General features: G+C 53.7%; 1 protein-coding gene across 3 annotated transcripts in view; it reads right to left on the reverse strand.

Annotated features, from left to right (window-relative positions):
• The window catches only part of TSPAN9 (tetraspanin 9), a 194,041-nt gene that overhangs the window by 69,706 nt on the left and 109,349 nt on the right, over positions 1 to 14,986 (reverse strand). For 2 of the 3 annotated variants that reach the window (XM_036251963.1, XM_036251962.1), the window contains one exon: positions 8,003 to 8,082. In XM_036251963.1, the coding sequence (XP_036107856.1) occupies positions 8,003 to 8,065 (63 nt within the window). In that variant the 5' untranslated portion in view covers positions 8,066 to 8,082. Of the gene's footprint in view, positions 1 to 8,002; positions 8,709 to 14,986 lie in introns of those variants that run through there. The other variant, XM_036251961.1, reaches the window with a different exon arrangement.

A 14,986-nucleotide genomic window follows, 5' to 3' on the forward strand; every position in this document is an offset into this window, starting at 1 on the left:
CTCATCTGGATGCAGGTGAGTCACCTGTGCTTTGAGCTGTGCACGCGTCATGCTCAGCAGAGCCACACCTGAGAATTGCAAGTAGAAAAGCTGGTCCTTCACAGATACTTTTAGAAGCACTGTCCTAGAAAACTCTCGCGTGTGTACGCCAGGAGACTTGTCCAAGAATGTTCACAGAAGCATGTTTAAAAAGAAGGAAATACCCCAAATGCTCACCACCGGAAGAACACACTGTAGCAGCCTCGTGGCCACACAGATTCACAGGGATGAATCAATAAACGTGCAATTGAATTTTTGAAAAATTCTGAATGATTCCATCTACCAAAAGTTTAAAACAAGCCAAGGCAAATGAGGTGGTGTTGAAGGATGCCTACGTATGTGGAAAAACATAAAGAAATGTACTTTAAAAAATGTCAGTTCTCTCTAGGGAAGATGCTGGAGGTGTGCTCAGGAAGGAATACACAGGGGCTTCATGGGCATAGCTCATGTTTTGTTTCTTAAACTGCGTAGTGGGTACATGTTCGTTACTTAATTTTTAAAACTATATGAATTTACATGATATAGTCCACAATTTGAAAAAAATGTTAAGTGACCATTTTTCTGGTTAGTAAAGTGACCTGGACCTGGAGCCCAGGTCAGCTACTCAGCTCCCCCCACCCCAATCCAGCCCTGAGTGTGACGGCGGGATGGCCTGTCCTTGGAGCACCCAGGTAGAAGGCCCGTGGGGACCCTGCAATATGACCGCCAGCCTAGCCTCATTGGCCTGTTCCTGGCCTGGTTCATTGCACCAAGAACAAAGGAGGGGTGTGGACAGCCCCCGACAAGGACAGCCAGAGGTATGTGTACAGCGAGGCAGGTACAGTGGCTCACCGCCCCCCTGAGACCATTCCCCTCCCCCACTGCTCGTACCTCCATCTTCCACAAGATCCGCCAGGACCCCACACGCCCGCTTCTCCTATGCATCCCTAAGGACAGAAGAACTCAGAACAATCGCTGGCCCGAAGAGACATCGGGGTTGCTTCCAGGGCTCCAGAGTACTGCCCAGCGCATCACTCCAGCCTGGGGCATCTAACTTACTGTCCACATGCTGTCATTGCAGGAAGTGCAGTGACAATAACTGCAACTGCTGGTCATCGAGTCTAACCTGCTGGGCCTCCTGCTAAGCAGTGTACTGACATAATGTATATACTCCCTCACCTGGGCCTCATCATAGCCCTCCCTGTAAAGGCTGACTCTGCCACACATGAGGACACCGAGGCTCCAAGAGGTTAAGGAAACCTTCAAAACATGGGCCTCTTCCTGGAGCTGACTGAGGCCTGTGGGAGGAGAGGGCAGGGTTGATTTGAATCTACACCCCAGTCAAGTACCCTGGAGCAGACAGAAAGCTCTCTGAAGGCAGAAAAGCCTGTCTCTGTTCTCCTTGGCCATCACCCCCTCCTCCATCAGCCACTCAAACAGGGCCTCCGTGCTCGGTACTGACGCGGTAACCACACAACGCAAGGGAGGGGCTTTCACCTCAAGTCCTGCGCCCAGTTCGAGAAAAGGTAGGGGGAAGCCGTCTCTGTCCTGGGCTACTCCGCCAGTTGCAGGCCTGCTCACCCTCCCCACCACGTGCCATTTTCCACATCCCTGCCCCACCCCCACCTCTTCTGCTAGCAGATTAGCTTTCAGATGTGAGCAGGGACAAAGCTGGCTCAGAAGACTTAACTCTGCCCGATGGGTTTAGATCAGCTTCAAAGCTTCCTAACGGGAACCAAATAAGCGGACAGATCGCGGCGAGAAGAGAGAGGCCGGGAGGGGAGCGAAGAGGGCACCTCTGTAAGCTGGATTACCCACAGCAACAGCCTACAGCCTGAGGGACACCGCAAGACCTGTCGTGGTGGTCACCGCCGGAAAAACAGACTCTCCCTCTCCGCAGACTGGAGACAAACCAAAGAGCATCCCAGACACTGGTCCCACTTCACGGCAAAGCCACCTCATCCTCAGAGCCCATGCCAGACTCACCCAGGAAGTCCCTCCCGCTGGCACCGCCCAGACTGGTCCACCCTTTGTTTCTCTGTGTTCAGCCCACTTCACACAAGCAGGGGCTGTGTCTCCCAGTGGACTGCAAGCTCTTCCCCAGCACAGGCTCGGGATCACGTGTCTCTCTCTCCACCCTTCTTCCTTGCCCGACCCCATCCTCATCTACCCAGCAAACTCCCATTCATCCTTCAAACTCCAGGTGCCACCCGCTCTGCTCTGCTATCTCTGTATCTTGTCTGTTAAGCAGTACTGATCACTCTATTAAGTAGCTCTACTGAGCACCCACTACTCAGAACTGTAATTATCTGTCTATGTTTCTGACTCCTCCATGGAACTCTGAGCAGCTCAAGGGCCTGGCTTACAGCAGGCGCTCAATAAATGCACGCACTACGAACTAGCCACAGAGCATCCAATCGGCCCTTCCAATGGAAGAAATAGAAAAGACACATGATTCATTAATTCTGTTTCCCAAGCTAGGAAACTAACTCCTAAAACAAATAGTTTGGTTTTTCCTCCCATTTCTGACGGGACACACATTTTAGAGGGGGAGTCAGACAGCCATCATTTGGGGGTGGGACAAAGGAAAGGACAAATCGAGTCAGGCCACAGGGATGCTGGGGCCAGGCCTGCTGCTGCCCCTCCCTAAAATGCTGGGGAAGGGGAGGTGGCCCTGCCCTCGTCCCTTGGCAGCCCTGTGTTCAAATGCTTGGTGGAGGACGAGCCAGATGACCTCTCAATTCCACGACTTCCTGGCCTGAGAAAGCTGATCTGCACTGTGTGAGCCCAGTCAGCCCGCCCTCACCAACTGGAGCCTCCTGTGCACTCAGCGGGCATTCAGTAAATAGTTGTGGCATGAGTGAACGGACTCAACTGGGACCCCGACAGCCCAGTAAGCCCCAGAGCTGGCCGCCAAATTCAGCCAAGGGCAGCCAGACACATGGAGGCACGGCAGGGGGAGGGCGAGCCTCCCACCCAGGGTGAGCCCTTCACCCCTCCCGTGCCCCCGCCCCAGCCCGCCACGCTCAGAGGAGGTGGGTGTTTTCTGTGCTCTTCACTGCCCTGTGGGACGGAGGACAGACCTGTGGCACTTTCCTCAAGGCAATGACAGCACTTACCCTGTTTCAGCTGGGACTTTCTCTTCTCTACCCTCTTCCTCCCCACCCAGTCTTGATTGACACCGATGCTGGCTCTGACATGATTTAAAAATAGACATTAAGACAAGGAAGTTTAATTTTTAATGCTTTGGAAAGGAAGTGAGCACAGAGCCAGCATTCCCGCACAGCCATTCCCAGGGTCTCAGAGCATCAGCCAGCCCTGCATCTGCACCCTTTCCTCCAAGCGGAGCCAGGCCTGACCCGCCCCGACATCTACTTGTAGCAGCCGTCTGGGGGGACAGCCCGATGACTCACACCTGAGCGCTCTGGGGAGCCTCTGAACGCCTCTCGATGCCCGGGTTAGCCTGGATCTCCTGTTTGGAGAGGCCAGGTCTGAACATGTCCTGCTCAGAACCTTCAGTCTACTCCCACTTTCACTCCCAGACAGAAGGCACCCCACAGCTTCACTATGACACCCCAAGCCGTCCAGCACCGACTGTGCACAGACCGCTGTCCTGGTACCACTGGTCAAGAGACACTACACGCAGCCAAGCTGGTGCCCAACACGTCTCAGATGTGGCCGGAGATCCTGAACCAAACACGCTGCTCCAAGAGGGCAAGTGGACAGTCAGAGGGGCCGAGCCCCAAAGGCCCGACCCCACTTAGGGAGGTTAATCAGAGCCCCCACCGGGTCCCCTGCCCATGCCAGCCCTGTGCCAACCTTTCCCCTGCTCCAGCAGGCACACTGAACACTGCCTCCTTAGCTAATTGGCCTTTATTAAGGGAGAACTCCACAAGGAGTAGAGTTTCTGTTGGGGCAGAATGTCACTGCTCTGCCAGCCATGACTTACAGTGACAGGACAACTCTGCTAGCAAGCATGAACAGTGGCCATAATCCGAAGTGACAATTACGCCAGCAACCCCAGCCCCACCCCCACCCCTCCATCTCAACAGGAACTTGACTTGGGTTGGGAGAAGCTGGGCTGAGATCAGGTTTGCTGTCCTGAGAAGGGGACAGAAGTCCCCGGCACTCAGCCCACGCTATATTCTCCCTCCCCTTCTCGGAGTAAAAAAGTCTGTCCCCTTTGCCCTCCTGTTGGGACTTAGATTCCCTTAGTCCCTGCCTGGAGGATTCCACCAGAAGCCCTAGGAGGACTCAGAGACGGCCTGACTGAGGGAGCACCCCAGTGGCTCCCACTACCGGGAGAGAGAACTGGGGTGGGTGTGAATACTGGCAGACAGGCCATTTAGGATGGGAACGTCTACCCCAGTTCAGGCTCCTATTTCCTCTCCTGGCCCTGAGAATCAGAGTGAGGTATGCAGTGGAAAAGAGGAGGTGGGGCTCAGTCGGCTTGACCCCTGACTGCCCCTCCTTAACCCCCACCATCGATATCAGGCCCTCTGAAATGCTTCCCTGGGTGCCAACATGACCAGCACCATCTGGCTGAAGTCAGCAGGGCCAGAGAACCTGGACCCCCCCCCCGCCTCACCCCCCGAAGCAGGCAGGCACCCAGAAGCCTGTAAGGCACCTGCCCTTTGCTTGGTAAGGGAGAGGAACGCTCGCAGCAGAGCTCTGCCTCCCACTCTGCCCCGGGGTGTCACCCAAGTGCTCACCATACCGACACCCCAGAAGCTCCCCCCGGTGACAGGAACCAGGGACTCTTAGGCCTGCGAGGGGTTGCAGTGTAAGACAGCTGCCCTGGGAGTCCTCCAGCGGGTTCTGAGGAGGCAGGGGCATGGTGGCAGCAGTGGGTTTGGAGAACTACCAGGCAGACTCCGGGATCTAAGGAAGATTCTATCTATTGATTGCAGGCCTCTGGTTCAACTCCAATGCCTCAGAAAAGCCTCCTTTTGGGATCTGAGCCATGAGACTAGAAAAAGTGATAGCTTTATAATTCCTGCCCATTGCTCTAGATCCTGGAGAAGTTGGCTCTCACCAGCCTGGCACCTTCTCACCTGACCCTCTCACCTACTTCCAGTCTTTCCTTCCCTGTGTGTACTAAAAAGATCAGAGGTCTCCCAGAGGCCCTGTCCCACCTGTCTTTGGCCCAATCACTTTCTCTTCTCATCTGGCTCTTCCCTCCATTCCTCCCATATCAGGCCCAATCACCTGGGCACAGGAAGTTCATTCACGAGGAGCTCAGTGACCCACCATGCCCAAATCCTGGCTAGCACCCTACTGCACCTGTCCTCCCAGCTCCCAGTAAACACTCTCACACAGGCATCCATTTCTCTTTTGTTATGTTTTCCATCTTTCCTAAAGTCTGTGTCTCATTTCATCATCTCATATGCTACTAGCATAAAAGACCTGGGTCTTTGACTCAGTTTTTCCCGCCTCAGAGCATGTTGTCGGAATTCTGAAAAGTCAGAGGTTAGGAGAGAGTCACTCCTTGCCTAGTAAGAGAGTGGTGGTGGTACCTTCTAATTAGGAAGAGACAGCCCAGCCAGTGTGGCTCAGTGACTGAACGTCGACCCATGCACCAAGAGGTCGCCGGTTCAATTCCCAGTCAGGGCACATGCCCAGGCTGTGGGCCCGATTCCCAGTGGGGGGCATGCAGGAGGCAGCCAATCGATGTTCTCGCTCATCGATGTTTCTATCGCTCTCTCCCTTTCTCTGTCTCTCTAAAATCAATAAAGAAAAAAAATTAATTAGGAAGAGACAACAAGTCCTATCATTATAGACCATAAAGGAAAGCCACTCCATCAACCAGCTCATTAACCTCTGCCAAACTTTTCAGGGATGATGAAAGAGCCTCTTGTCACCCACAGCTAAGGTGCTAGGAGAGCCCTCATCATGGACAAGTCCCTACCAAGGGGGACCTGGGAATCCCTGCAACACAATTAACATTTGGACATACTGCTCTGGCCTCCAATTAATTTACTCACAAACATATAACGAATGCCTATCAAGTGTGGGGCACAGACCATTGTGCTATACCATACGAGGAGGTCCCTAAACCAAGTCCACACCATCCTGGAGAAGAAAGCAGCAGCAGCAGCAGTTATACCCACTCTGGCCAGCAGGTGGCGAGTGGGGGCGGGGAGGAGCAGGGAGGTACTGGCCAAAGCACTGAGTGAGCATCCCCAGGAGGGTCTTTCTAGTAAGTGTTAAGATAGGCAGAGTGGAGCAAGACAGAAAAGCAGGTTGACTAGGAACAAGAACGGGGACAGAAGCTGTGGACAATGAAAGGGCAACATTCATGTAAGCCGCAGGCACCAGGGAAGTACACACCAGTGCTTGGCTGACACTAATGCTGGCAAGTGAGTTAGAGGACCAGGAGCACTTGCCCAATGATGGCCAGAAAAATATCATTCGTGACATCCCAGTGGCTCTGCTCCAGTTTCCACAAAACCCCCGCCAAAGGACAGGTAACACCGTGAGTGGAGGGCCCCAGACCATGGAGATATCTGGGAAAATTCAACTCAAACCAGTCTCCTCTGAAGAGAAGCAGTAACCTGTGCACGAGGCAGGGAAGGGGGCTCCCTCCCCAGAGAGAAGGCAAGGGTGCAGGATGTCCCATACCTAATGAAGAGAGGAAATGAGGGAGACCGTCACAACAGCCCCCCATTGGGCTGGAAAGGACACCCAGTCCTTAAAGAATGATGCAATTTAACCAAGGTCACAAAAGAAACTAACACAGAACCAAGACTAGAACCCAGACTTGTCACCCAACCTGAGTTTTTTTTTCCCCTCTGTGGGAAAAGTCACCCCTCCCAACACAACCATAAAAAGTTTTTCCGTTACAGCCAGTCAATTCCCACAGTGATGAACACCAAAACACAACTACTTCTACCCAACTTCACTGTGAATGACTTTCTCCTGCCCTCAGCGCTCCTCTTGGACCACGAGCAGCTGACAGCCTCCAGCAGGCAGGAGGACAAGCCCTGGGGCAGAGCCAAACATCTGCGTCTGGACTCTGGTGAAGAAAGGTGGAGGCAGCAGTTGGGATGAAGGAACAATTAGATGTGAAGTTAGGAAGTTTTCAAATTTGCCTAACTAGTATTTCTTATGCACAAGTGTGCAAGCGGCACTCACACAGCCTCCAGAATCAGAGGTCGCAGAACAATTCCAAGCTGCCCCACCCACTGACACTTTCTCTAGAAAACAATCTCTCACCCAGAATGGAAGCACTCCTGATTGTTCCCCCTTTGTCCCTTCCAGTCTCTGGGGTTCCCGGAGCCGGGAGGGCTCGCGGTCCATGGCAAGAGCACATGGTCAGCCTGCTGGCTCTGCCCAGTCCACTGCAATCCCTCAAAAGCAGCTGCCTGCCACCCGATGGCAGCCTCCCTCCCACACCCTCCTTTTCCACATGAGCCATAACTCAGGGGCATATCTGCAGGCTAGCAAGGGAGTCCCTCAACTTGGGACAGGGGCTATTCCTCCTTTTCCCGGGGTTCACTGACAGGAGTGGGAGAATGTGACCTCTACCACTCCCCCATCTCATGCCCATAAAGTGCTGCAGATGATATTACTGCCTATTCAGGAGGAATAAAAGAAGAAATTCAGAAGACCATTCACACTTGTGCCTGTCTTCAACTCAGGATCACAGCTGTTGAAAATTCTGACCCCACACCTATTTCGGCAGCTTATTCAGTTAGAGGCACTTCCAGAATGAGTTTCTTACAGGGCAGGAGGTGAAGGCAAACTTTGCCAGCCTCCTAGGAGTAGAGTAAGTCTCTCCTGGAAGACAGGCAAGTCGGAGCATCCATTTAGCCACCAAGGAGAGAGGAAGAAAGAGGAGGATACATGGACAAGGGGAAAAAACGATCTTTCAAAAAAAAAGCCCACTTACCGTTGTGCGGAGAGCAGAGCAATGCAGCACTGAAGAGGAAGAGGGTATAGAAGAGGAGAGGAGGCAAAGGGAGGGATAAGCACAAGGACTTACCCAGAATATCAAATTGAAGAGGAACATCATGTACTTCAAGCAGCAGAGGCAGCCCCTGGCCATGTTGCACTTCTTAAATTCTAGGAGGAAAACAAAGGACAGGTCCAGGTAAAACACCACGTACTTGCTGCCTTTGGGGGCATTGTACTTGTCGGTCTTGACGCCAGCCTCGGCGCGGCTCTGGCCCCGGGAGCCCGCGGTGCCATAGAAGGCTCCGGCTGTGAAGCCGCGGCCGAACGGGCGGCCAGAGGTGGACGGCTTGGCAAAGTCCGAGTCCTTGCTGTCCAAAGATGGACTCCGGTGGATCGAAGAATCCTCGCTACTCGACTTCTCCATGCTCGAGGCGTTCCCGGGGGGCGCAAGGGGCGGGGGGCATCGCTCCCGGAGAGGAACGGAGGGGGCGCCCAAGTCGGGCGCGGGCTGCGGGCGGCCCGGTGGAGCCTTACACGCCCCCTCTCTGTACCCCGGCGCACTCCGGACCGGACCCCGTGCACAGGTCCGCTGCCCCAATCCCGGCCGGCTGGCCCGGGAGGGCTCTGCGGCTCGGCTCTCTGCGCGCTCACGAACGCTCTCCGGGAACTAGCTGGCCTGCGTAACTTAGCGTCTTTGGGGAGGCTGCAATTTTACTTCTTTCCAGAGCGTCAGCTCGCCTGCCGGTGCACTGGCCGCTCCACACGAGGCACAGGGCTCCGGGATCCAGGCTCCCAGGGCACACACCTCGCCCAGCCCCAGCCCCAGCGCCGAGCCCCAACCACTTTGTGGGCGCTCCGCCTCCTTTCGCTCCGCGGCTCTGCGGAGCTGCTCCCCAGCCCAGGGCTGGGCCGGCGCGCCGCGGACACTGTCGGGGGATCCGCCGCAGCTACCACCGCTGGGCTTTCCCAGCCCCGACTCCCGACTCCAAAATCGCCCGGAGCCCCCTCGCCGGGCCCTCAGCCCCGCCCCCCTGCTTTGCATTCGACCAATGAGCGAGAGGTCTGACAGGGGCGGGGGGGCAGCCTCCCCCTCCCCAATGACACCATATCTTTAATAGGATTAGCGTTCTGCTGTGTGCCTACAACCGTGCGCCGCGAACCCTCGCTAAATGTCAAGGGCTTTGGGGCTGGGAGTGAACCAGAACCTCCATGGAAGGCGCTGGTCTCTTCTACCGCAGAAAAGGGGGCGTCAGAGGAGGGGAATGACTAGAGGTACCAATGACCCTAGGAAACCGGAGGAAAGGGCTGAGGAGGACTGGAGGGGTAAAGGATCTCGGCCACTGTCTCCCTGGCCGCCTTCCCCTGTGCACACCGGAACCTGCCCGACCCGGGGCACAAGGTTTCCCGGCTATACACACACATACACCCCCCGACACACACACACACAGCATGCTTTTGCACACGTGGGTCTGGCTACGACGCCCAGGGAGAAGGGACCGCAGGAGCTGCATGAGGTGTGGGAAAGGCGCTTGGGGCCTCCGCCGGGCGCGCGCTGCCCTCCCCGCCCCCTCCGCGCGCACGCGCACACACGCGGCTCCGCGAAGCTCCTGCAGCTGCGTGAGTCCTCCTCCCCCGCCCCGCGTTCCGGGGTGGGACGCCGCACCGGCTGGGACCCGCGCCGGGCTGAGGGGAGTAGATGGCCGAGGTGGGGTCCTGCCGATGCCAAGGATGATGTGGGAGTGCTCTTGGACGCAGGCTGGATCCTCTCCCGTGAGGAGTGCATGTAAGGGGCTGGTCAGGAAAACAGCATGCTAGGGGCTCGGGAAACGCAGGAGCCTTCATCCCAACGCAAAACACTGCGCCTGGGGCAGCGTCCCCTGGGCTTGTGCGGAATTCTGCACCGCCGACCTGGGCGACCAGTTGGCAGACAAAGAAGACTAGAAAACTTTGGGGTGTGAGGAGCCCACCTCTCTTTTCGGCCACCTGCAAGAGAGTGCTGAGAGCACCTGAGAGCAGGGCCAAGTCTTAGGAGGCTCTGTATGCCCGGCACCTGACACCAGGCTCGGCGTGGGGGTGGGGGTGGGGCGCTGCACTAGGATGGCTGGGTAGAGCATTCACACCCTCCTCCGTGGGGTGTGAGTGTGAGACGGCCTCCCGGATCCCTTCGGTCACTTGTCCTACACCTATTCAATGTGCTGAGCACAAGGCCAGGCCCTTGAGGAAACCAGTGTAAGGTGTACAGCCCCCTGCCCTACACACACAATCTAGTCGGAAAGACAGGACATTCATCACCTAGGCCACACCAGCACTCCGTCCTGTGGGTTCTTTCTACAGATGAGGGACAGGTGTATGGCTGGCTCCTCAGGGAACCTACTGCCACTGGCTGTCGCCTAAGGGAGGGGGGACAATGACTTGGACCAGAGGGACTTCAAACCCTCATCACAGGCCGGCTGCCGTGGCCCTGCACGGTCCAGTCTGGCTCCCAGGCAGGCCTCCATCCTAGAGGTGCAATGCTGAGGTTCTTTACAGGGGCCTGCAACGGTGTTACTGTCTGAGCCCCATCCCCACTCAGACAGCAGCTCAGCAAGGAAACCTATTGTGCGTCACAACTGTGGCACCATACTGTCTCCTGGTTGGGCACCCGGTCCTGTGGGTGCTGTCTACAGATGAGGGGCAGATGAATGGCTAGCTCCTCAGGGAGCCCACAGCCACCTGACTGGAATGGCTAACACCTTTTGTTCTCTTCAGCCTCCACCTGCAGGCTCCTGAAGGCTCATGGCTGCCACTTCATTCTTACGACATTCCTTCTTTGATTCAGGAGAGATCATTTAGCAGCAGGACTCCCAGTCCGGAGATCTGGTCTTCACTCTTAGCTCAGTTTGTAGCTGTGTGATCAAGGGCAAGGTAGTTTGCTTTTCTGAGCTCCGGTTTCCTCCTTTTTAAAATGGGAATTAATAGAGCCTAACTCCAGAGGTGTCCTGAGAATAAAGTGAGCTGGCACACGTGGGAACAGTCCGAGGACTTTAAGCACTGAACAAATATAAGGGGCTGTTATTGCTAGTCTCAGATGGGAACTTAGTTTCAGCAAGAGCCCTCCCAGGCTGGCCCCCAACACCTTCTTTTTCATTTTTTCTCTCTTTTCTCCCCAATTCAAACCTTATTCAGTGAGAATAGCCTCCCCACTGTCATTCCACCTTCCTTTCTGATTATAAATGAATTTGTGCCAGTAACTATTTGCTTAGCAACTGAGGACCTGGGGGGTGGGGCAGGAAGCGAAGGACAATGAGGTGGTAAGAGAGAAGAGGAGGCTGCCCAATATAACAAACAGTTCTGCTCCCTCCTGGACACACTTGTCCAAAGGGCACTGAAGTCCCACTCTTCAGTCCATTAACAAAGTTTCAGGTCCCATCAGGGTACCCAGTTTAGTCATTATCAGAATAATAAGAGCAACTCAAGTTTATTACAAGTCCTCATACCCCAGATACGAGGTTTCAAATGCAGTAACTCACTGAATCCTCTTAACAACCCTATGAGATAGCTATGGTTATTAGCCCATTTCACAGATAAGGAAACTGATTTCAAAGCCCGTGTTCTTTACTCTCTTCAGCTCTAAACCTAGTTCCTGCCTTTGGGAGTCTCCCAGTCTAAGAGACTATCTAAAAGCACACTGGGAACCTGATCACATGTTCTGATAAAAGGTCATTAGATAATAGGATCATGAGTAAGAGGTAAAAGGGAGAGGTGTGGTTGGGGCAGTACTGCTGGACTATTGATCAGCTAAGGTGAGACCCCAAGGGGATGGACCTAAGTTATCTTACAGAGAGTTGGAAAAAGGAAGGGGGTGCAAGGGGATGTAGTCTGCAAGCCAGGAAGCTAGTCCAAGAAAGGAGACAGCCTAGACAGAGCTGGGAGAGGAGCCACAGGAAGGCAGGTTTAGCCACCATGAACAAGCCACGCATTCATTGTAGTAGACTGTTCATCACAGGCAGGAAGCTGAGCAAGGACACTGAGCAAGGAAGACCCTGGAAGATACAAAGATATGCGAGTCATGGCCATGTACCTCAGGGAGCTCACAAGCTAGCTGAAGACACCAGCCTTTACCCTCATTCCAAGAAAGTACCTACAAAAGCCAAAAGCAGCATGAAATAGCAAGCATGTACCATGATAGGACAGCAAAGAGATGTCCCTTGGGCCCTCCCCTTGCAGAAGGGTTCTCTGGAGTGGATGTGGGTGGGGAGGGAGGAGGAGCATTACCTAGGAAGGAGTGGATATAGTACACTCGGGGGCAGTGAGGACTCAGACCTTTCTGAAGCAGGAGAATGTGCCTGGGAGTCAAGTGAGCTGTGCCAGACCTTACATGACACATGAAAGTTTGAACTTCACATAGCAGCTTCCCAAGCAGTGATAGTCTGGACTTCAGGGGAGAGCTTCCCCAGAAGTGGGGGCACATGACAAAATGGTGACCTAGGAAGCTGGCCCTGGCAGCAGGGTGGAGGAGAGGCTAGAAGACCAACTGCTGTGGTTTTTCTCAATTTCCTAGAGTTTGGGTGCAGAAGGAGCCACCAGAGAGAAAGGTGAGTTGAGACACCATCTCTTCTGCCCCCTCCCGATCCCCAGCCACTCGATATGCTGGGAGGTAGACTGCCCTTGAGGATCCTGAGCATCTGAACAGGCAGAGCTGCCTTTCCTCACCCCCGCCACCTCCTAGCCCTTTTATAAAATAATAATAACCCAAAAAAGTGAAGCAAGTACAGAATTCCCAGAGTGGAGGAAGAGAAGTGAATACGTGAAATCAACATGCAACATCTCTGCTGACTGGCAGCTGGGGAGATGTGGGCTTCAGAGTACATGTCAAGCTCTCTGCCTCTCGCCGTTTCTCAGGCTTGCAGTGTCAGACTGAGCTCAGGCTCTGGTCTCTCCCTCACCCACACAATCAGAGCTGATGGCCCAACACGGATCCCCTTTCGGACCTGTGCTGATTATTTCGTATTTGACAATGAGTGCAGCTGGTGAAGTATCCTGGCCCTCTAAACCTCAAACAAGGCAGCCTCCCCCAGAATTTACATTAGACACCAAGTGCCACTTGCTATCATAAGGCATGTGTGAGAAGGGCTGCCATGGAGGAAGAAGGCAGACTCACCTCAGCCCGAGGTTTAAACTCCAAAACTGAGATCCTCTTCAGCAATATAGAAAATACTGTACTTGCTCAGCAAACCATTTACCTACAGTGCCAAGAGACAAGGCTGCAGAGGTCCCTAGCAGGGGGCCCACATTCAGAGATGTCTTCGTGCAGATTCACTCGGCAGGGGATGGTGAGGAAATGAAACTTGGCCAGGATTCAGGAAGTACAGTAACAATGATGGTGGAGGAGTTGGGGGGAGAGGGGGATTAAAGGTAGTTTTATTTGTTTAGTTTCTGAGCCCAGTAAGGAAAACAAGCAAACAGAGTTTGGCTGCAGTGGGAGGGTCACAGTCAGATGGAGGGATGAGTTGCTCAGACAGTCTACCAGGGATGTCTGTGGTACCTCTGTTTCTGTGGAGAGGCCTGATCCTCCCTCCTTCAGGCCCCCCAGTTCTTTGTTCAGGCTGAAATTACAGTTTGACCACCTGCCTCTGTTCTGGCCACTGGGCTTCTTAAAGGAGGCAGAAGCTGTGTCTTAATCATTTCTTCACCACCACCACCACCCCCCGCCAGTGCCTGTCACAGTGACCACCGCAGGACAGGTACTCAGAAAGTGCTGTTAGGTAGAGGGAAAAGGAAGACCACCATGCCTCAGCCCTTCATTTTCTTCAAGCTCATTAATTAGAGGATGGGACCCAAGCCAGAAATCTATAAAATTGTTCCTGGAAAGCAGGGTATCTGAGGGCATCAGAACCTGAAAGGGAACTCGGGAAATTTAAATGCCCAGCTCCAAATGACTGAGTGTAAAGGCCATGCAGTCAACTGTTTTGTTCACAGCCTGAATGGAGAAATGGACAGACAGATGCATAAACATTTATGAATCAGAGAGCCATTTTCGAGGAAGAGTCATGAAAGGGAGGAGGTGGGAAAGAAGAGACTGAGAAGGAGCAAGACAGCGGACAGGCTGCTCTGGGACCCTCCCCATCCTGTGGGCCACACCTGTCAGAAGAGCTGTCAGGATAGTGCAGGTCTGCCCCCAGCTCAACCACTGGTGACTCGTGCAAACTCCCTGCTACTGCAGCCAGGTCTCAAAGCCCAAGGGCTGGCTGTGGTCAGCCCTTGTCAGATGTCATCACTGGCTACTGAGAAAACATGACTGTGAGGAGACCCTCAGCTGTGTGTCCACACTCTGCAAATGGCAGGTAAGCATGCTGGTCAGAGCATATACTAGTGAGACTGGACAGTCAGCTGAGCTCCGAGGAAACAGGGTCACAGCTATGGGCCAGCCATACTACTCCTGACCCAACCAGGAGTACTAAAAATGAGGCTTCTAGATCATGAGGAGCCAGCTGAGAGGTATGGACAGATCATAAAGCCAACACCACTCAGCACACACATGTGCCCTGGAAAGGGTGGGTCAGCTGGGCCTGGCTCTGTGAGAAAGGATGGCATCTGCTCAGATGCCTTCAGTGACCCCAGACGGTACCCACCACCTGACTCAACCACAGGGAACAGAGCTATAGCAACATAATGTCATGATACACTTGGGCTTTGGTACAGGTGTGTGTCCAAATCCCATCTGGAGTTACCTAAATTCTGGGTAACCTGGAATGACCACGTACCTGCTCAGTTTCCCCAACCGTAATTGGAGATAATAATGCACACCTTCCCAGGCAGTATGCAAGAAAATAGGGAAGAGGGGGTTGGGGAAGAACAAAGAGGATAAAGAGGGTCAAATATGTGGTGATGGAAGATTAAACTTTGGGTAGTGAGTACACAACGCAATATACAGATGATGTATTATGAAGTTGTATACTGGAAACATGTTATTAACCAATGTTACCCCAATAAACTTAATTTTTTTATTGTTAATCCTCACCCAAAGATTTTTTTTTTCTTTATTGATTTTAGAGCGAGAGAAAGGGAGAAGGAGAGAGATAGAAACATCGAT

This window comes from Molossus molossus, unplaced genomic scaffold, assembly GCF_014108415.1.
Source record: "Molossus molossus isolate mMolMol1 unplaced genomic scaffold, mMolMol1.p scaffold_m16_p_10, whole genome shotgun sequence".
In the NCBI taxonomy this organism is placed as follows: domain Eukaryota; kingdom Metazoa; phylum Chordata; class Mammalia; order Chiroptera; family Molossidae; genus Molossus; species Molossus molossus.